This window comes from Sus scrofa, chromosome 10 (assembly GCF_054392235.1).
Source record: "Sus scrofa isolate SSC_HxYL_T2T_F1_AM1 chromosome 10, Sscrofa_HxYL_maternal_Yorkshire_Landrace_v2.0, whole genome shotgun sequence".
Lineage (NCBI taxonomy): Eukaryota > Metazoa > Chordata > Mammalia > Artiodactyla > Suidae > Sus > Sus scrofa.
In genome coordinates this window covers 17,742,563-17,766,121 of record NC_139392.1, presented here as the reverse complement: position 1 = coordinate 17,766,121, position 23,559 = coordinate 17,742,563, and the positions used below count along the sequence as shown (strand labels likewise).

At 37.4% G+C, this 23,559-nt stretch overlaps 1 protein-coding gene across 7 annotated transcripts in view; it reads right to left on the bottom strand.

Annotated features, from left to right (window-relative positions):
* Positions 1-23,559, bottom strand: part of AHCTF1 (AT-hook containing transcription factor 1) — a 79,648-nt gene that overhangs the window by 3,407 nt on the left and 52,682 nt on the right. For 4 of the 7 annotated variants that reach the window (XM_084979258.1, XM_021064442.2, XM_021064443.2 and 1 more), the window contains 10 exons: positions 23,247-23,397; positions 22,810-22,917; positions 19,082-19,274; positions 15,690-15,893; positions 14,612-15,026; positions 12,768-12,879; positions 10,407-10,492; positions 7,187-7,395; positions 3,860-5,681; positions 1,069-1,202 (listed from right to left, as the gene is read on the bottom strand). In XM_084979258.1, coding sequence (XP_084835384.1) covers positions 1,069-1,202; positions 3,860-5,681; positions 7,187-7,395; positions 10,407-10,492; positions 12,768-12,879; positions 14,612-15,026; positions 15,690-15,893; positions 19,082-19,274; positions 22,810-22,917; positions 23,247-23,397 — 3,434 coding nt within the window. Of the gene's footprint in view, positions 1-1,068; positions 1,203-3,859; positions 5,682-6,165; positions 6,300-7,186; positions 7,396-10,406; positions 10,493-12,767; positions 12,880-14,611; positions 15,027-15,689; positions 15,894-19,081; positions 19,275-22,809; positions 22,918-23,246; positions 23,398-23,559 lie in introns of all 7 variants that reach the window. The other 3 variants (XR_014817474.1, XR_014817473.1, XR_014817472.1) reach the window with 1 other exon arrangement.

Here is a 23,559-nt window from a genome sequence, read left to right as displayed (position 1 = left end):
ACACATAGCTATTTGCTAGTTTGTGAACTTCCTCATGCACTACCAGGCTTCTGTGCCTTTGCATCTGCTGTTTTCTCTTCCAGAAATGCCTGTCTCCTTTGCCTTCTGTCTATAAGGGTATATAGATCTGGGTATAATGATTCTTATCACACTGAAATAACCATGTGCACTTTTGCCTCTTCAATTAAACTGAGCTCCTGAGAGACAAGGATTCTGCCTATTTCTCTGTCAGTCTTTGTCCTTGCATAGTAAATGGCTCATGGCCAGTTTAAGAAATGCCTATGGGGAGTTCCCAACATGACACAGTGGGTTAAAGATCCAGCATTGCTGTAGCTATGGCATAGGTCACAGTTGTGGCTCGGATTTGATACCTGGCCGGGGAACTTCCACATGCTGTGGGTGCAACCATAAAAAGAAAGAAAAAGGAAATGATCGTGAATTAAAATTAATAAGTATTGGAGCTCCTGTCACGGTGCAGTGGAAATGAATCTGACTAGGAACCATGAGGTTTCGGGTTCGATCCCTGGCCTTGCTCAGTGGGTGCAGGATCTGGCGTTGCTGTGGCTGTGGTGTAGGCTGGCAGCTGTAGCTCCGATTAGGCCCCTGGCCTAGGAACCTCCATATGCCGCGGGTGCGGCCCTAAAAAAAAAAAAGCAAAATAAAACAAAAGATTGGTAAGTATAAGGGTCTTATGCTCACACTCAATCCCTAAATTATTTTATTTTAGAGTTACATGCAACTAGGTAATACAGTCAACTCCAAAACACCATCTCTCAAAGTGTGGTCTCTAAGTGACACTCTAGGTCAGCAATCTGTATTTTAAATAAATACATCCAGATAATTCTGATGAAACACTAAAATTTAAAAACCTTTCTCTAATAGGTAATAGGCTGCTAATAATATACCATGAGTAACATACCAATCCATCTTAAAGGTAGGGTCTGCAAAAGTAGGACTCAAGAGTATAAACATCTGCTCTTTTTAAAAGAAGTTTATCCAGGAAGCATTGCTTTAAGAAATAAAAAGCATGTATAAATACACATACAAATAAAATCATGCGTTTCTTACCAGTTTGTCTATAAGTTTCGATGTATTAGTTAAGTTTTTTTGCCTGGTCCTTAAAGCAGGAGGTGAGAAGACAAATTGAGAAGATAAATCTGAAACTAATTCTTTCAGCTGTGCAGGAGCCTCTATTTTTTTAGCTAAAAAAAGATAAAAAGAAAAAAACTGTATAAATTTAATTCAAATTCATATAAAAATTCAATCAAAACAAAACAAAAAAAGCCGTATCTGTGAAGTGGAATGAAGGGCAAGAAAAATGACGCACAATAAAAAAGGTACAGCATATGTGAAGGTTTGAAATATGGTATGTGGCAAACCAAAGGTTTTCGGCAAGTCTATTAACACCATTCTTCCAACAGCGTTTGCTCACTTCATGTCTCCATGCCACATCTTGGTAATTCTTGCAATATTTTAAACTTTTTCATTATTAAATTTGTCATGGGGATCAGTAATCTTTGATGTCACTACTGCAAAAACATTACTTGCTTAAAGCTCAGATGATGGTTAGCATTTTTTAGCAATAAAGTATTTTATAATTAAGGTGTGCACATTTTTTAAGATATAATACTAATGTACACTTAAAAGACTACGGTATAAACATAACTTTTCTATGTACTAGGAAACCAAGTTGGGTGTGTGACTGACTTTATTCAGATACTCGCTTTAGTAATTAATGGTATGGAACTGAACCCACAAGTATCTTTCAAGTACACTTGCCTGTGTAATCTGAGCTACTCTGCTTCATAATTCCTACTTTTTCAAAGGCAAGGTTTTTAGTTTAAAAAGCAACTTTATTTACAAAGAGACTCAAACCCCCTTTCCTCCTAGATCATTCTGAGCTAATTCTTCCAAGCAAGAAGAACAATAGAAAAATGCACATCATAAAAGAAAAAAAAGTAAGCAGAGGAAGTAATAATCAAGAAACAGTTTGATAGGAAGATATTCTATAGACAAATATAAATGGTTTAATCAAGAATTACATGAGGAGTTCCCGTTGTGGCACAGTGGAAACAAATTCGACTAAGAACCATGGGGCTGCAGGTTCAATCCCTGGTCTCACTCAGTGGGTTGAGGATCTGACATTGCTGTGGTGTAGGCCAGCAGCTACAGTTCTGATTGGACCCCTAGCCTGGGAACCTCCATATGCCTCAGGTGTGGCCCTAAAAAGACAAAAAAGAAAAGAAAAAAGAAATAGTTGAAAATATGTAATTAAAAACATTTATCCCAGACTCAATCTCAAATATTTTCCTGTTTTTATTAAAGGGTCTCTACATTAATGGCCATTAGCAATGTATTAATGGAAGTGGCATGGTGCAGTTGAACCATGAAATTAAATCCCAGCTTCCGGATTTATAAGCTGAGGGACCAAAGGAAATTACCTAAACTTCTCTGTACCTCAGTTTCTATAAAATGGGATTAATACCTATAAAGTTACTGTGAAGATTATAAAGGATTAGAATATTGGTACTATATAGAAAGCGCTTTATAGATGTTTGCAAGTTATGATGTTACTACTTCAAAAGTATAATTTACAAATCTTTAAAATAAAATTCTCAATGTCATTTCACCTACTGGGACAATCAAGAGTTCTATTAAGATGCCCAATTCTGCTTTTAAAGCATGTGATTCTTAACAAAAAAGAGAGGTGAGATCAGAAATAAAAATCATCTCTGCCCCCAGCTGATAAGTAGCATAAATGGCACTGGTGGTAACTTCCATCCTTTGGAGTTAAACACACAAGCAAATCCTTTCTATGAAAATGATATGTTCTGCTTTTCTCTTTCCAGGCTACCTGGAGCAACAGCTTCTTTGGCTTTTCAAAGACTAGCTCATATTCTTCCCCTATAGTTTTCCCCTGAACCAAAGGAACAAAGAAAGAAATACAAAAACATTATCACATGCAAAAATGTTCAGCCATACCACTCCTTCCATACACTTCTATTAGCCAGACAATACTTCCTCAGAAAATTCCTGAATATTTAACAACTGGCTCTCCCTGGCCAGCAGGAGTCAGCTCCAAGACACCACCAGTTACTTATTACCTGAGTGATGCAGGTGCTCAGTTTTACTGAACTTCAATTTCCTCACTGTAGAAAGAGGGAGGTAATAGCTACCTAAGCTATACCAAGTTATAGTGAGAATCAAATGAACTGAGAAGGCATCCCCCAGTATAGCCTCGGGCATACAGCAAACTCTTCTCAAATACTGGCTGCTGAGTAATGGAATTAGAGAAAACCCAGTGAAGTGTCAAGCTCTATATTCTTTTTAACTAGTGGTTCTAAGATATCTGTATTTTTTGCCATGTTTCAATTAAACAGAGGATGGGCTCCAGCTTTCTAATTATGTAATTTTGTATCCACTCTTCTCTATGCCCCCTACCCCTACCCTGAAGGAGCTTTTTAAATAAAACACAAGTTAAATAGGCAACAAGGAACATAAGATATTGTAAGAGTATAGAAACTACAGTCTTGGGGTAGAATAAAGGGACATGATACTATTGTAAAAATTAAACCAATGTCAAGTGAATGATAGGATTTAAAAAGTCATGCTGAAACAGAAAATTCCTGAATCTAAAAATAAACTGTGAAATATAAAATCTTTTAATTTTACTATTAAAAGATCCAAAATGGAAGGGTTTTTTGGGGGGAGGGGGGATTCCCTATAACTACAAGTCATTGTTAGGAGAAAAAGTCCATTAGTGACTTAAACACAACCTAATCATGTTTGAAATGACAGAATGTTAAGCTGAAGACTCTGAATGAGATGAAAATTGTGCTTTGAATTGAAATAAAAGTACCTTTCTCTTTCCTTGGAATCTTTGACACAGGAGGAGAAAATAAAGACTCATTTTTTGGTTCAGAAAGGTCTGGCAACAAGACGGCCTTGCTAGATCTAGTCCTTGTGCCACGGGAAGATTTAGTCAAAGCAACTGTGGCAAGCAATTTTTCCTCTTGGTCATCTACTTCTTTGTGTGTCATTTCCTCGTCTATGCATTTTTCTGATATTGAGCGTAATGGACGTTTCTGGCTTTGGTTTTCAGTCCTTTTTGTAGGCTTTTTCTTAGAGCTCACTGGTGTAGCAAGTTCTTCACTTGGCACAAAAACTGATGTTTCTAAAGCTAGTTTTCCAACCTCAGTATTTCCACTTTTCGCTGGGGTATTTCTTGTGGATCTCCTTTGGATGTTGAGACCTTCTCTCGTCTCAGGACTTCTTGCTCCCTTAACAGCCTTAGATTCTACATCTTCAGATGGATTGGTTTTTCTTGGTCTACCACGTTTTCTAGGTGTAGCAGGGGTATCAAATTCTGCTGGAGGCTTCCGCTGCGATGAATCAAATTTGGAATCTTCTACAACATCCGATGCACTACCTTCTCTCTTTCTAACCCTTCTGTTACGCTGAAGAGGCAGCTGCTGTTCAGTGGACTCCCCAGCTGTACTTTCAGAAGTTTCCAAACAAGCACTCCTCAATTTTCTGGTGCTTCTGCTAGGACTTGCTATTTTACTAACTTTCAAATCATTGATAACTTCAACACTTTCCTGATTTTCTACAGATTTTTTGATTCTCTTCGGAGTCCTTTTTGTAACAGATGAAAGCTTAACATCTTTTCTAAAAGAACTTTCTTCAGTCACTGATTCCAACAACTGAGATGATTTTACTCTTCTTAATTCCCTACCTGGAGTAGCTTCTAACTCTTGTTCCACAGAATTAATATCTTCTGATGTGTCTTGATTAATTTCTTTCTTCCTCCTTCCCCTCCTAGGAGTAACAGAATTTTGAGGTGTTTGCTGGTTCTGAGATATTCCTTTGTCATCAGAAGAGGCACTTTCAAAAGCTCCTGAAATTTCTTTTGTTTTTCTAGTTTTCTTCATAATGGAAAGCCCCAGCATCTCAGGAGTAGCAACATCTGCTGACTCTTCTTGATGTGCTGATTTGACACTCATGTCTTGGACACGTCTTTTCTTGCGAGTTCTGGAGGAAATCATGTCATTAATCTGGCTGACATTTATAGTCACTGCACTTGTTTCCTGAACAGTCTTAAATGGAGTTTTGGCTAACTTGGTGGAACACATTACCTTTTGGCTTATTAAAGGTATATTGTCATGAATGGACTGTTCCATTGTATCTGAAGTAATTTCTTTACTTCTTGTGTCTTTAATTACATCCAATAAATTTTCTGCAATTGCTACTTTAATTGGTTCAGGCACATATGGTAACGTCTCTACCTTCTGGGACTCTTGATCACTAGTTAGGACAGATGGCAAATTTGCAACATGTCTGTGACTATCATTTTCCCTACTGCAGGTATGTTTTTCCTCAGTTGCTGCATTAGCTGCTTTAGCTAACACATTCGATGCTGCAGAATCACCTGTCTCTATTTCTCCTTCTTCACCTTCCAAAATCAAGGTAAAGTTGCTCTGTGCCACAAAAAGTTCCCCATCTACTTCAGCAATGTCGCACTCAGCAGAGTCTTTACTATCAGGCAAGTCACAAAATTGTTTCTCAATGGTATCAAAATTGTATTGAAGCTTAAGAGTTCCTGAGGGATACAACTCATTAAATGAGAGATTCCTAGCCTCTTGTCCTGAATCTTGAACTTCAACCTTTTCATGTTCAACCACCTAAAATGAATTAAAGATGACACTATTAATGTATATATTTATTTTAAGCTAAAGCATAATTTTTTAATGACCATCTTACTCATGGTGTATGAACTGTTAAACAAAAACTACATTTGATATGGCATATATTTATGGGTTTACTTTATAAAATATCTATTTAAGCGATTAGACTTTCTCATTCAGTCAAAATAAGTAGATAGAAAAAGATTGAGATTTTGAACGGAATTAAAGTAGAAATTCTACATTTCCCTGGCTAAAAAGACAGTCTTTAACAAAACCTTAAGAATTATTATTATGATGCTAACAGTTGTGAGAATTTAAGGACTTATTCTATTCTTACCCCCCACCCAAAGAAAAAATTAACCGGAGAAAAAGAAACAACCCCCAAACTGTGTTTATTAATGAATAATCCCCAAATTACCTAACTAACCACACTTTTTCTAAACAGCATGATCCCCATAAGGTTGAAGAAGAATTCACCTACATAAGCTCCCTTGGGCTAGACTCAATCCTCTTCCCTTTGCTGGGGCTGCATAAACCATGAAATTCCTAAGGCTTTCAAGTTCAGTACCTCTCTTGCAAGGGTTTGGTGGAAGAAGGAATGGTCCTTGCATTTACCTTTTGGTAAGGGAAGGGGAGAAAAAGGAGGAGGCAGAAAGTAACAGAGAGATCTCCTGACCAAGAAGGTAGAACATCACCACCCACCTAGACAATGACATTTTCCCACTCCCCAAACATTCAGTGAAATGAAAGACTGGAAACACCCAGAAATGAGGATTCCCACGTATACTGTGCCCACAAATCTTATTAGCTTCCCAGATGAAATAATCAGGACTTTATCCATCTACTTCACAGTGAGAATACTTTTGAAATTTAATATGGATAACTATGACATTTTTATGAGTTCAACTTCCCAAATATTATATAATCATATTTCTATAAATAATTAGAAGAGGTGATTTTTCTTTATCTCGAATTCATTTATCAAATAAACGTTGACTGTGGATAATAAAAGCAATTTGGTGGAATTTTTAGGAGCCATGAATCATATTAAATACAAAAAAGTCCTTCTGGAATGTATAGGAAGCCGCAGCCAGCAGAATATCATTTTCCCACAAGTGTGAATGGGGGAAAAAAATCCTATTTAACTCAATTATTTTCACACATGCTCTAGATAGTTTTGATGTAATACCTGCCTCTAGAGTAGCCAATATCTATTTTCTCAAAGCTAAAGTAACTTTTCATTTGAACTGGATACTAAGCAAAAATTAAATTCTTTAAATTGTGACTTAACAACCATTTTCTTTTCATGAAAAATAATTTCATACTTAAAAGATGTGCTCTATATAACTCTACAATATATTTATACTTTTTAAGCAGAGATTTTTATAAAGAGGTTTTCAGATAGCAGTCAAATAAACAAATACATTAGATTTGAACTACGGTTTGAAACCTAACTAAACCAAAACTAAAAAACAAAGAAATAAAAAAATTAATTTTTTTACATGAATTTCTTGAGTATCAGGAGGATCATCAGAAATTGGAGGCTTTTCTTCTGGTAAGTCAACACGTGCTTTTAGTACATCAACTTCTATTTCATGATCTTCTTTTACGTTCAATGCTACTTCCTGGTCAAGCCTATGTTCAGAGATTGCAGGGCTTTCAGAGATAAGAAGCCCAGAGCTTCCATTATCACCAAGGACATCGGCCACAGCTGAAAGAAAAATGAGAGTTAATCTTCCATATTTTAAACTAAAAACAAAAAAAGATAACGTGCACAATTTGGGAAGCATACAGAGGGGGAGGGCTGCACTGCACTTTGCATTTCCTTGAAAAATTGCCATAATGCCAAAAAGTTTCTAACACCTTAAAGAGGAAAAGCCTATGATTGATATATTATTCCTGACTCATCAGTATCCAATCAATTACTCAGGTTAAACAATAATACATGTTTGCTTTCCACAAAGATAAAACACAAGATTAAAGCTCAGTTGTTTGTTCCTCATTAACATGAAAATTATGCTTAAGGGTGATGATTAGATAACCAGCTATCCTTGTTGAGATATTATAGAATTACATGAGGGACAAGCAACCTGGGCTTTGACCTGGCTGTGAAAAGGACTAGATATCTCCCATTTGGCAGAAAGAATCTCAAGAACCCCAAAATACCACTTAAATAAATTAGGGGGTGGGGGAATCATAAAAATAATTCCTCCTTATCTTTCATCTTCCTCTTTGCCAAAGTTTTGTATCATTAGCACTCAGAGGCCCTATTTGGATTGAGAGTTTGTAAATGACACAAAACCCCAATCACTGGGGGTGGGGGGTGCTGGATCTGAGCAATTCAATTAAAAACCATTTAGTGTTTAACAAAAACCTACTTAAAGGTTTTATAAAAAGACCAACTAAGAAAAAATATTTTCATACTTTTAACAGACAATGAGGCAAATATCCCTAATATACAAAGACTGCTTATAAAACAAATGAAAGTTTTTCTACCTGTCAATTTGGCAAAGGGGAATGGGAAAATATGCATTTATTTTCCAATCATTAATGTATGAAAGGAGAAAACAACTCATATTGGAGAAAACAAAATGTTAAAAATCTCCACACTCCTTGATCCAGCAGGTCCATGTTTAGGAAGCTACTCAAAAGAAATAATGACATAGAATGTACAAAGATGTATATACACAGTAATATCCATTGTAGAAATGAAATAGTAAAATAAACAAAATAGGTGATCAGCCCAAAGTGTTCACCAATTAGTAATTACAGAGATACCATAGAATATCCATACTATGAAATACTATTATAGGCGTTCCCATTGTGGGTCAGTGGCAATGAACCCAACCAGTATCTACGAGGATGCGGTTTGTTCCCTTGTTCAGTGGGTTAAGGATCCAGCCTTTCCACAAGCTGTGGTGTAGGCCAGCAGCTACACCTCCAATTTGATCCCTAGCCTGGGAACTTCCACATGCCAACAGTGTAGCCCTAAAAATTAAAGAAAAAGGGAGTTCCTGTCGTGGCGCAGTGGTTAACGAATCCGACTAGGAACCATGAGGTTGCGGGTTCGGTCCCTGCCCTTGCTCAGTGGGTTAAGGATCCGGCGTTGCCGTGAGCTGTGGTGTAGGTTGCAGACGCGGCTCGGATCCCGCCTTGCTGTGGCTCTGGCGTAGGCCGGTGGCTACAGCTCCAATTCAACCCCTAGCCTGGGAACCTCCATATGCCGCGGGAGCGGCCCAAGAAATAGCAACAACAACAACAACAACAAAAATTAAAGAAAAAGAAAAAAAGAAATGCTATTATAGCCATTAAAAAGCAAAGGATTAATCTGTATTAATAACATGGGAAAATGTGTTCAAATACATTAAGTGGAAAGTTGTTTTTTGACAATAAATAGCTAACATTTATTGAGCTTTTGTTAACATTTAAAGCAATTATATTTTATAGACAACAAGAGGTAGAGCTCACAGTCTTACACATAAGTAAGTACAGAACTGGGTTATAAACCCAAGTGGTCTGGTTAAATCCCTGGCACTCTCTACCCACCATACTTATCTCCTCTTTCAACATATGGGGAAAAATATACACAGGGGAAAAAAACTCAAGGAAAAGACACTTTCTTAATAATTGATTCTTAAAATGGGTAACCAGGTTATAGGGGTTTTTAGTTTATATGTTAGATTATGATTTCCTGATTATTCTACAATAAACATAATTACATTCTTAATGAGAGCTGGGGTGGGGGAGGCGGGGGCTCGGGGCAGTTCTACTCAAGCTTGTCCTAAGCCCTATTCATGTGACAGGCAGAAGGGTGTAATGGTTAAGAGCAGGAGCTCTAGAGTCAGACAGCGTCGACGCCATAACAGCATTGTTTTGTCCTCAAGTGAAATGCCTAGACAAATTCTAGGCATATACATTCAAGGTGTCTGCTTTCCCTAAACTGAACTGAGTTCAATGAGGAAGACCTATCTTCCTCTTCTCTGTGTCGCCCGTGTCTGAGAGGATGCACAAGAAGGAGGAAGAAGAAGAAAGGAGAGGGAGAAGGAGAAAAGAGAAAAAAAAAAATTCATTGGATTTTAAAAAAATTCCATGTATCTGTTAATTTCTCTGGAGCAAATTCAGTCATTTGTGATTATTTTCTAATAATAATAAGCCAACCTTTTTTTTTTTTTTTCTTTTTTCTTTCTTGGCCACCCACAGCATATGGAGGATCAGATCACAGTTGTAACCTAAGCTGCAGCTGTGGCAACGCCAGATCCTTTAACCCACTGTACTGGGCTGGGGATCGAACTGCATCCTGGTGCTGCAGAGATGCCATTCATCCTGTTGCACCACAGCGGGAACTCCTAACAAGCCAATCTTGGCCATAAGTTACCACAAACCCAGAATAAATATGGAAGTTGCCCTGTATAGATATCCATATCCCAGAAGATCAAAAAGCAGGGGCCTGGTTATCTACTTTGCTCTTCTTTAACTATGCCTATAAAAACCATTCTAAGGCTTCCACTATTAGAACCATACACTGCTTAGAGGCAACCCACTGTTTTGACAGCTGACACATGTCCTCTGAATTCTATTTTTAGCCTGGGAAGTGACTGGAGAGGAATAAATGAGATAAGAAACTCTGGACAATAGACTCTTTTGACCTAAGAATAGACCACTCCCTGTCAAAAACACTAAAATGAAATAATTCTAAAGTCAAAATAATACATTTATTGTTACCTGTTCTAATCGTAGAGGTACAGGTTTCAATTGACACTAGGCCTTTGTCTAAGACTGGTACCATGGACTCTGGGGTGAGGATACTCCTTTAGAAAAAGAAATACATACTTTAGTGTGTAAGAAGATCCCATCTGCTTTAACTTGCTTTAATCCTACCCCAACTCCTACCTTCCATTTTGTTGATGAAAACCAAAGTGCAGAGAAATTAATACCATGCAAGTTCATTTTGAGTAATACCTATAAATTACAAGTGAATTTAGAAACAAGTAATGCTGTATTTGTTTTTCCCACTTTCTAACATTTTATTTGGTTGAAAAAAATAGCATGGCCTGTTAAAGCTACAAATAAAATGATTTAAAATGCTACTCAGTATATACATTTATGCCAATTTTTAATTAGCGGTGGCCACATTCTTCGAATAAATCTATCTAATATTATGGATGCTTTCCCTACATACTCAGTAGAATCAGATTCAATATTTTAATACTAACTGCAAAGAGTATGATAAATGACTCAGAATGGGAGACCAGTGAGACCTGTATTAACCTGCTTGAAAAAGTTCTGGAAATATGCTGACAGTGGTCCCTTCTTATTCTGAGCTGGCCTTTCCCTAAACCCAACTAAAACATGCTGATTTTTTTTTTTTTTTTTTGCCAAACCCGTGGCATGCAGAACTTCCCAGGCCAGGGACTGAGCCTGGGTCAAAGCAGTGACAATGCTGACCTTAACCGCTAGGTCACCAGGGAACTCCAAAGCATGCTGATTTTTTTTAAATGGGATAAATAAATTATAAAGTAAACTGAAGAATAAGTAGGTATTTGGAATATACACATTTATGTATAGATATATTTTTAAGACATCTCAATCAAAATGTTAACTATAAAGAAGGATAACTAAAAATCAATAACTAAGTAAGTTTACATTTAAAAAGGAACAAGCTTGCCAAGATGGTGAATATTTGCCTAGGTTGCCACTGATGACCACAAAGTGACTGTTCTTTGCTCTGTCACTATTGTAAGTATCCATCAGATCCACTGCGATAAATACTAGTTTTCATAAAAATTTTAAAAACCTTAGAATTAAACAATGAAACAATCCTGATAATCCTTTCAAAATGTTTTCTCTCACTTTTCCCATGAAGGCCTGACAAAGACTGCAGTTAATCAGGAATTCTCTTTCTCAGAAATAAAGCGCATGGTTGAGTTCAATGTGTAAGAGGGTGACTATTATATGCTGACTTTTGTGGGTGGGTTTGTGAAGTCATTCTCAGGACTTAGAATGAACCATTTACAAGGTCTTAAATTATGTTTTATGTGGGTTAATATTAGTAAATTACCCTTACTACTCCTTGATAACTGAAGCTGCAACTTTTTTTTGTATCCTCTGCAGCAATGTTTCTCAAAGTGCTGCTATGTCTAGTCTTGCAATGAGATAAGGAATTTATGTCAGAAGGTCAATCAATTACTGACTAGCTAGCTGACTTTCAATAAAGGCAGCAGTATACCGATTTATATCCTAATATAAGCTGCTATCTTGTTGCAGACTATAAGTTATTTGGGAATTGGCATCAACCCTCTTAGACCACATTTCAATCAGCAGTGCCCTACATCAGCCAGTACACTGCCTAAATGTGTAAGTGCTAAACGAAACTGATTAATTAGGAGCATACTGGTTCAAGCAGGAGTTCCTGTTGTGGCTCAGTGAATTAAGAACCTGACATAGTGTCCATGAGGATGTGGGTTTGATTCCTGGCCTCGCTCAGTAGGTTAAGGATCCAGTGTTACCACAAGCTGAGGCATAAGGTGCAGATGTGGCTTGGATCTGTTGTTGCTGTGGCTGTGGCATAGGCTAGCAGCTACAGCTCCAATTCAACCTCTAGCCTGGGAACTTCCATATGCTGCAGGTGTGGCTGTAAAAAAAAAAAAAAAAGTTCAAGCAGCCACTGAAAAACAAAATCTGTTAAAGTCTGATATCAACCAAAGGGCAGGGAACAATACTCCCTCTGAATCATCCCCCATTTATCACCCCGAACCACTGAAAGTGGGAGATCTTAGAGAAATGCATGGCTGAGAGTTAAACTTTTAGTTTTCAACAAAAATAAAATCATCAAAAGATATTAGAGAGTTTTCCCTCAATTCATCATGTCTCTAAATATTCAGGAAATGTCTGCTACTATTCTAAGATACCATGATAACTACTGAACACACAGTTGTACAAATGAATTTCTTTCATAACAGAAAACATTTCAAAATGGAAATGTCAAAGATCTAATTAAGAGCTAATCTTTGCATAGAATACTTACTACCACTTCACAGTTTCATTAACCTTTATTAATATTAGAAATTTTCTCTATAAACTTACCCTTCATGAATTGATGATACACAAGAAGCTTCAACTCCTTGACTGGGGCTTAAGTGATTTAATTCCGAAAGTGCGCCCTCTGCAACTAAGAGATCCCTTGTTTCTGCATCTTCTAAAGTGCACATAAATCATACAGTTAAGAACATTTTAAATTATTTATGCTAAATGTTTACGATTACTTACGGTCTTGTCCTAGCTTTTTAATAAGCTGTTGGGTCTACTTTTTTGTACTCTGAGGTTTACTCCCTTGGCATTAGACTCCAACAGTTCCTTCTTCTAATTCTCTTAAGCTAGGCCAAGAGGCCCCGTCAAACACCCTTTTTAATCTACCACTCTTAATTTTTGCTTAACAGGCACTGTGGCAAGGGGTTTTACATTTTACAACTCTCTTAATCCTCAGCATTCAAAGTGGTGGTACTATTACCCCTGTTTTACAGATGAGAAAACAAAGGCATACACGGTTACACTGCTTATCTCAGATCACAAATCCAGAAACTGCTGAACTAATAAGCTTCAAATCTAACTTGTTACACTCTAGAGTTTATGCTATATAATCTATCATAAGAACAATAAAAAATTCTATTTGAGACTGCCTAATCATTTTAGTACTGATCAATGAAGACACTGCCATGAACATCCTCATCTAACGCTTACCATTCAAATATTTTAGTGGAATACAGCACAGCAAAAGAGTAATATAAACTTTTAAACATATGCTATTCATGAAGATAGTCCAAAATTCTTAAAGCAATTAATAATGCATGTTTATTAAATAATGCATATGTAAATTAAATAAGATGTCATACCCCAAATTTCCCTGGATTCGTACTTTAAGAAACGTTAGTTCAGCTTAGGCAGAAAAATACTTGCCCAAAGAAATCACTGTGACACAGCTATTTTAAGTATTTGGTTTTACAGATTTAAAGTTAGGAATTACCTTTAAATAAGCTTGTTAAATCTGTGCAAGGTTAAGAAACATAGAAATAGGCTAAGTTTTCTGATCCACCAATTCTAAGCCAAATCTTTCTCCTTCCTGGTGTCCCACTGGTCCCTTCCATGTCCCCCAGTGCAGCATTTATCAAACTGCACTGTACACATTTACTTTATATAGTCCACTAAGCTCTAAGTTACATGTGGGCAGATGCCACGTGTACTTTACTTGTTGTCAATCCTTAACACCAAGCACAGACAAAGGAGGAGCCCATCTACTGTATACACATTAGGGATTCAAGAATTTTTTGACAGAAGATGAATATAAAGACAATGAATTTGTGGGCCTTTGGACATTTATTTTCACTTTCCAGTGGTTGGTTTTTTGTTTTGTTTTGCCTCATCTATTTAAGTTTTACTGAAGTTACAGGTGATTTACAATGTTGTGATAATTTCTGCTGTACCAATGATTCTTTTGGGGATGGGAATGGAGAGTAGAATGAACTTCCTGTTTTCTGAGCAGCCTTCTATAAAGTTGAGGCTACTGGATGGATGAATTAATCGAGTCTGTAAAGTCAATATTATTATTTCTCATAGCTACAGGAAGACCTTAAGTCAGACTGACACCTGACATTTCTTCCTTAACCATTACTGTCCTTCCTCCAAATTTCATTTCCAAATGAAAACAGAACACACCAAAGTTTTCCTCTCTTCAAATCTCCTATTTACTTAAAATGAATGGAACAATCTAAGTAAGCCATATTTCTAAGTGGAAAGAACAATATATGTATATTATGACTAGAACCTACTGTACTGTGATATGTTATGCTTTTCTTATGGTAGAAAAACTTCTGCTATGAATTTTGCTGAAGGCTATCAATGGCCATTCTGAACATCCAGAAATGAGTTCTTACCCATTTGTTTCTCCAGGTCTGGAGGAGTTACTTCTGATTCAAACACATCTTTATCACTGTCCTTCTCACTTTGTCCAGTTAAATTAGTAATTAATTCAGTAGAAGAGCTCGGTGGCATAGAGGCCATGAAAATATCCTCCAAGTCTTCTGGTAATGGAGCATCCTGATACTCCAAGGTAGTCTGGTCTGATCTGGTTGAAGCATTGCTATGTTCTACGCTAATATCCAGTTTCTCCAAACCCTGTGAAGTTGTATCCTGTGACTGCACATCCACTTCTTGATGGTCTTTTTCAGGACTACTCATGGAAAAAGATGTTGTTTTATCTTTGTTCTTCTGCCATCCAGTTTCTGCTGGAACTCCACATTTATGGAAAGGTTCAGTAATGAACACTTTTGTTTTGCTGTCATCTGCGGCCTGTTAAGTAAAAGGTTTGAGGTAAAAAAGTGTACTAGTAAAAGTCAAGTCTAAGCTATCTGCCCCAATCACACCCACCCTTCCCATGTTCCGTTTTTCTCCAAAGATTTTTCTTAGTCAAGATTCACTTATTCTAAATCCATTCCTTCCAGATTCATGATTGAAAGTCAATGACTATTAATGATTCTCTAATTGGTAATGGATCAGTAGTTCCAAAAGACTAAAAACACAGAATAGGCAAGATGCCCAATCAGCACCAACCAGTTCCTATTAACCCACAGTGGAGCTCTGAAGATGTATCCCCCTAAAAGGACAACCAATTAGGAACTTAATAAAAGAAGCAATATGATATAGGTTGAAAAAATAAATTTACAAAAAAACATGGATCTTAATTCTAGTCCCATTTCTGACACTAAATAGCTATTTGGTTATAGACAATTTTACTTGGTGCTTCTACCCCTATTTTCTTCACCTGTAAATTGCGGGTAAACAATGCCCTAAAAGTGCCTTTCTGAACTAACATTTTCTGATTTTATGACTATCTGCAAGACTTTATACAAAAATCAAGAGTGACATTATTTAAATTGATTTGTCAAACTGTTTATTTACAGAAGTTTATTAATTAGTAAGTCTGTTTTTTTGGCCCAATATTATCAAACTTACTCCAGCAGCCCATTCTGTGGTCAAGCCTTCTTCCATGAATGAAATTCTAGTTTCTTTGAGTCGTAAAGGAGGAGTAAGAGACCTTCCAGGTGATAGAGAAGGAGATGCTAACGGTGTTGTTCGCAGACCAGACCTTAGGATGGATTGAGGAGTGAATTCGGCAAATCCAGAGGAAGTAACTGACATGGCCAAAGTCTTAGCTTTCTAGGGCAAAGAGCAAATTCAATTCACCATCAGTGTTTGTAAAAGGAACTTACATAAGGACAGTAAGAGCCAAGTGAGTCACAATGGTGGCTATATTCTTATTTCCAATAAAAAGATCAACAGGAGCTCCTGATGTGGTGTAGCAGGTTAAGGACCCAGTGTTGTCTCTGCAGTGGCTTGGGTTCAATCCCCTGCCCATCGCAGTGGGATAAGGATCTGGTGTTGATGCAGGTGTGGCTCAAATTCAATCCCTGACCTGGGAACTTCCTTACACTGGGTGTGGCAAAAAAATTTTTTTAATTAAAATAAAAAGTTTTAATACAGATTACTGGAAAGAAAACACAGAATCGTATTCAGAGCTTAGTACACATGCTCTGATTTGACACCCAGTAGCTCTATAAATAAATAACAAAATAAATAAAACAAGACAAAATAAAATAAGTAAAGTGCTAAGATAAATTATTAAACTATTGCTTAGAAAACTTTGGTTAGGTGAAAGAGATGATACTGTATGATGAACAGAAACTAGTTTAATTATAGCAAGCTAATCTAAATTAGTAAGACTGACTTTAAGAATGTTTTAGAAAAAATATAATTTCATCACATGGATCCAACAGTAACTGAATTATAAGAATTCTGATGGTTTAATATAATGAATAGAAATATTTAGCAAGAAACTAGTTGGAAATAATTCCTTTACTTAGCCTTTCTTCTAAGGGACTAGGAAACAGATTTTCTAAAGGACTATTAAACAGATTATTGGATTCCATCAGATCACTAAATTCCAGTAGATCTGTTACAAGATTACATTATATTATATTTTATTTTTTTGTAGGGCCGCTCCCATGACACAAGGAGGTTCCCAGGCTAGGGGTCTAACTGGAACTACAGCTGCTGGCCACAGCCACAGCCATGCCAGATCCAAGCCTCGTCTGTGACCTACACCACAGCTCACAGCAACGCTGGATCCTTAACCCACTGAACGAGGCCAGGGATCGAACCCACAACCTCATGGTTCCTAGTTGGATTCATTTCCATTGCACCATAACGGGAACTCTGAGATTATATTTTATATTTTATTCCCTTATTTAATCTCATTTAAACCTAGCTGTAGGGAGTTCCCGTTGTGGCTTAGTGGTTAACAAACCGACTAGGATTTAAGAGGACATGGATTCGATCCCTGGCCTTGCTCAGTGTGTTAAGGATCTGGCGTTGCCGTTGCTGTGAGCTGTGGTGTGGGTGGGTCCCAGACAAGGCTCAGATCCCACATTGCTGTGGCTGTGGCATAGGCCGGCAGCTGTAGCTCTGATTGGACCCCTAGCCTGACAACTTCCATATGCCAAGGGTGAGGCCCAAAAAAGAAAAAAAAAAAAAAACAACCTAGCTGTAAAAAACATAAAATGTGTTTTTCAACAGAAACATCAGGAACTTAATCTTAGCAACCTTCTTTTCAACATCTTTTAATAACTATTTGGGGACTAGCATTTATTGAAGTATCTTTTATACAATTTGAAAAATAAGAATTCCCTGGCTTCGCTTTTTTTCTTTTGCTTTTTAGGGCCACATCTGTGGCAAAAGGAGGTTTTCAGGCTAGGGGTCTAATTGGAATACAGACACTATGTTGAGTTCTTAACCTGCTGAGCCACATGGGAACTTCCCCTGGCTTCCCTTTAAATGCTGGATATCCAGAAACACGGGAAAAAAAAAAAGTTTCTGGGACTTAATCCAGAATACTGGACAAGGAGCTTGGTGATAACATGTGTAAAAACACTTTGACAATGGGAAGGTAAAAGCCAACTGTTATCAGTCATCAGAAGTTCAGTTTTATGGTTTCTCAGCTAATAATTTATGAGAGAGGGGAAAGAAAAGGCAATTTAAAGGTAGATACACTGAGGAGTTCCTGTTATGGTTCAGTGGTAAAAACTCAACTAGTATCCATGAGGACGCAGGTTCAATCCCTGGCCTCGCTCAGTGGGTTAAGGATCTGGCATTGCCCTGAGCTATGGCATGTAGGTTGCAGACATGGCTTGGATCCTGTGTCGCTATGGCTGTGGTGTGCTGTGTGCTGTGGAGCTGCAGCTCCAATTCAACACCTAGCCAGGGAACTTCCATATACCGCAGGTACGGCCCTAAAAAGACACACAAAGACACACACACACACACTCTCTCTCTCTCTCTCTCTCTCTAACTGCAGTGGCTCAGGTCGCTGTGGAGGCATTGAGTTTGATCCCTGACCCAAAGCAGTGAGGTTAGAGGATCCGGTGCTGCCATGGCTGGGGCACAGATCACAGGTGCAGCTTGGATTCAATCCTCTGGCCTAGGAACTTCTATATGCCAGTAGAGTCATTTAAAAAAAGAAAAAGGGGAGTTCCCATCGTGGCTCAGTGGTTAATGAATCCGACTAGGAACCATGAGATTGCAGGTTCGATCCCTGGCCTTGCTCAGTGGGTTAAGGATCCAGCATTGCCGTGGCTGTGGCATAGGCCAGTGGATACAACTTCAATTAGACCCCTAGCCTGGGAACCTCCATATGCTATGGGAGCAACTCTTAGAAAAGGCAAAAAGACAGAAAAAGAAAAAAGGAAGAAAAGAAAAAAGAGTTCCCATAGTGGCCCAGTAGAAACAAATCTAACATTCATGAGGACACAGGTTCGACCCGTGGCCTCACTCAGCAGTTTAAGGATCTGGCGTGGCCGTGAGCTGTGGTGTAGGTGGCAGACACGGCTTGGATCTGACATTGCTGTGGTGTAGGCAGGCAGCTGTAGCTCTGATTCAAACCCTAGCCTGGGAACCTCCATATGGCTCAGGTGTGACTCTTTAAAAAAAAAAAAAAAAAAAAAAAGGGCACTAGATAAGGAAATAACAGCAAAATGAATCAGAAATGGAAGTTTGTTTCAAAAAAGCAAACCCAAGAATGTACAATGTTAGAATAACACAAAACCTTGCTTTACTTTCACAACAATGTCATTGCTAACCTTGAGCATGACGACTGTTTATGTAAAGTTTGTTTATGAAAATATAAAAATATGGTAAGCATTTTAGAAAGATATCCACAGAAAAGAAAAAAGGAAAATAAAGGCTTAAAGCCCCCAATACCTAGAGACATCAATTATAAATAGCTTATTTCTCTCTGCTACTTGAAAAGAACTTCTTAGCTTTACCATGAATGCTAGATACGTAATACTCACCTTAACTACAAGAGGAGTTTCAAGTAAATGTAATTCTGAAGCCCTAGAAGCATTCTGACGCGATTCTTTCAATTGTGAACTGAGAGACAATGAACTGGATACCAGGTACAAAGGAGATCTTGGGGGGATGTGCTGAATAAACCCCAAACACTGAGAAGGCTGGGGAACAGGTTGAACAACCAAATCCAGCAGTCTGTAATCACAGTATACATAGAAATAAAAAATCCTGGTAACATATCTAAGTCATACTGAAGAAACCAAAGAATTAATATTCCATTTATTATGCAATCCATTTGCTACAATTCACTTTCATCAATACATAAAGTTCTTTCACCTACAAGTGATGTACATAATGAATACTGGTTTATTCACCTCTATGGTTTTGCTGATCACAATGAAGAGTAGACTCACCCCCGCCAAAAAAACCCCCACAAAAACAAAAAAAACAAAACCTGTTAATTTTCTCAAATTAATGAGGCTACTGGCAAAACACAATGCTAGGATTCAACTAAATGGTTTTCTATAATGTCCTAGAGATTCAGTTCATATCAAATGATAATAATGATCTTATTGATGACTTGTATTTCAGCATGCAAAGTCCAAAGAGCTTAAAAACTTAATCTACAGATAAATAACAAACTTGAAAGTGAAATGTTCAGGCTACAACTTCTCTTTTTTTTCTTTTTAGGGCTGCACTTGCAGCATATGGAGTTCCCAGGCTACGGGTCTAATCAGAGCTGAAGGTGCCAGCCATGGCCACAGCCACAGCAATGCCAGATCCTTAACCCACTGACCAAGGCCAGGGATTGAACCCACATCCTCATGGATCCTAACTGGGTTCTCAACCCACTGAGTCACAACAGGAACTCTAGGTTACAACTTCTTGTGGACCATGTACATAAAGTCACTCCTCCTTTCCCAATTTCCTAATGGTCTATTTTACGGCTACATTTAGTAGCAATAAAAACACTACCTTTTTATTTTCCCAAGATGTCTATGTTGACTCAGTGAGAATAATCAGAAAAGTACATGTTTAGTGACCAGAAATAGAGTTTTATACTTGTTATGTCTTTTTGGTCATTCTATCCCTTAAGTTCAGACAAGATTTTTGCAGTCAGAGATGGCAGACCAACAGAAATCATAAGTGCTTTAAGATTCAGCCATTATCTGTTGGGAAATATTTATAAGGAAGCATTTTTTTTTCCTGTAAATACAGGGTCTTCGCATTTGTTATTCTGTACTAACTGTAGCTTTGAGACTTCTACCAAACCAGGAATATTCAATTGCTAGACATTTCTTTCTCTATTGTTTGTTCTGTTTCTTCCTTCCTTCTTTATCTCATTGGATTCAAATTTTGTATTTGTAAACTGTTTGCTCACTCTTTACTTAATTCTTTTATTTTTTGGCTGCGCCTGCAGCATGTAGAAATCCCTGGGCTGGGGACTGGATCTGCACCACAGCAGCAATCTGAACTGCTGCAGTGACAAGGCCAGATCCTTAACCCACTGCGTCATAAGGGAACTCCTGCTTGCTCACTTTTACACTGAGCTATTCCAAATAGATGTTTTGTTAAATGCCTTGCACTGTGCCAGCATTTATGATTAAGGCACCTATTTATGAATGACTGCTCCTCAAAAGAAAGGTCTGTACAACAAATGATACCTACTGAGTAAAAGCAACTCAAGTTATATGTGAAAAAGGTATCAAGAAAAAATTTTTGATTATGACATTTTCTGGAGAAAATGTAGACAAAGTAAATAAACCTCAATCAACTCTATTCCATTTGTGTTAATACAGCTTGAAAGAATTTTCATTATACTTCTTTAGGTGTTTAGGCCATTAGTCAACAGTCTCAAAACTTTTATTACCACTCCCTTCTTAAACCTCAGTATTCAAGTACAAATAGACTGAGAAAAGGTGACTTATAGGAAAAATATCAAAACTACTGGTATGAAAACAGAATGTCAGTAATAATGACTTGTACTTGAAGCAATCTTCCACCATCTCCTGAGCATAAAGAACCTCAATCTAATATAATCTAATCCAAAAAATGTAAAATTCTTTCAAGACTTGAAAATATGTCCATTATGTACACTAAAAACAGCTCTGGCTCCAATCATTTTTTATTAACTTAGTCTGAGTATATTATTCTTAGTATCACAAATCCAGATAACTTTATTCCCACAAAATAACGTGGGAATGCAAACAATAAAAAATTTGCAACAATTACGGTCATACTATTAAAGACAAGGAATCATGACATTAAGAGACAATAGTGGAGTTCCCGTCATGGCACAGTGGTTAATTAATCTGACTAGGAACCATGAGGTTGAAGGTTCAATCCCTGGCCCTGCTCAGTGGGTTAGGGATCCGGCACTGCTGTCAGCTGTGGTGTAGGTTGCAGATGCGGCTCGGATCCCGCGTTGCTGTGGCTGTGGAGGGCAGCTACAACTCCAATTTGACCCCTAGCCTGGGAACCTCCAAATGTCGCAGGAGTGGCCTAAGAAATGGCAAAAAGACAAAAAAAAAAAAAAAAAAGAGAGAAAGACAATAGTTTGTCCTCTGCTATTGATGATTATGAACAGGTTTCAAGTATACAATGTTCTTAAATAAATATTTACAACTATAATTTCATCTTGGATACAAAATTTCAATTTAACTATATACTTTTCTGATACCACAGATTAAGATATAAAAGTATTATTACATTTGAAGCCACTTAAAAGACATTTTAGTAAGCTCTGTTATACAGGAGAAAGCTTTAAGGAGCCAACCAAGACTAGCTGGGATGTATAAAAACCACCTTCATTCATGGATCAATTAACAAGGGGATTAAAGAAATCATTAAGCAAAAATTCTAAACTGAATACCAGCTGATGTAAAATTTCTTAAAATCACCATAATATTGCCCAAGTTATTATTATTTTTTAATTTGATGGCTGCACCCACAGCATATGGAAGACCCCAGGCCAGGGATCAAATCCAAGCCACAGCTGCGATCTATGCTACAGATGCAGCAACACTGGATTCTTTTAACCCATTGCGCTGGGCCAAGGATTGAACCTGCACCTCTGCAGTGACCCTAGCAGTAGGATTCTTAACTCACTACACCATAGTGGGAACTTCCTGAGTTATCTTTTAAAAAACAAACAGTAAAAACTCACTCAAAAATTTTATGTAGTTCCTGTTGTGGCTCAGTGGTTAACGAATCTGATTAGGAACCATGAGGTTGAGGGTTTGATCCCTGGCCTCCCACAGTGGGTTAAGGATCTGGCGTTGCTGTGAGCTGTGGTGTAGGTCTCAGACACGGCTCAGATCCTGCGTTGTTGTGGCTCTGGCATAGGCCGGCGGCTACAGTTCTGATTAGACCCCTACCCTAGGAACCTCCACATGCCGCAGGTACAGCCCCAGAAAAGACAAAAAGACAAAACAAAACAAAACAAACAAAAAAACCCCCACTCACTCAAGAATTTTAAGCAATATTTTAAAAAATGTTAAAGAGAGTGAAAAATTAAAATGCAGTTATTATCTATCACATTAATTCAGTGTTTCACCTCACACCAGTCAGAATGGCCATCATCAATGAGTCTACAGAAAATAAGTGCTGGAGAGGGTATGCAATAATATCATACTAAGTGAAGCCACTCAATGAGGACAAATATTGTGTATTACAATATTATAATTATTGTCTAACATTGTCTTTTAAAAGTAATTTAATAAATTCTTACCTAGAAATTTTTTGTGATGCTTTTGAAATTGGTGTTCCAACAAAAGCCTCAGGCAGTTCTAGATCCGGGAGAGAATATACTACAGGAGATGGTGCCTCTATTTTAGGACTACAAAGAAAATAAAAATTTAAATTTTGATTATGTATCATGAGGATTAAATTACAAATGTTCTAAGAAGGTGAGATTAGATGGGAGAGGAAAAGTTTTCATTTTTTTACTTTGTATATTTCTGTTTATTCGTAAATAATAATGAAGCCACTTGGTTTTAAATTTAAAGACAAAAAACATTCTTCTTGCAAGAAAAATAGCCAACAGAGAGTTTTCCTTTGTATATATACTAGTCAACTCTAAGGTTGGATTGTTATGAATATGGAGTGCTGATATCCAGGAAAGATTAACAAACAGCATGACTATAGAAGGTGTAAGAAAAACATTACCTATTGTAGACTGAGAGGCTATTTTTAGGTTCACTGCTTGCCCAAACTTCTCCAATTTTAGATAACACATTATTGATGAAAGTAGATCTTGTAAACACAGTCCCTGTTACTGCTTGCTTTGGAACTGCTGATAATGGTTTTGGTCTAGAAACTGTGAAATGAAAAATGTAAGATTTAATTTCATCTCTAACACCAGGATTTTAATAGCAGATTCATATGAAGGATATGAGAAAATGAAACACAACATAAGAGTAGTTAAAATCATATTTGGTTCAGCAACATCTATGCTGAAATTTAACAATGTGGGCTTTTA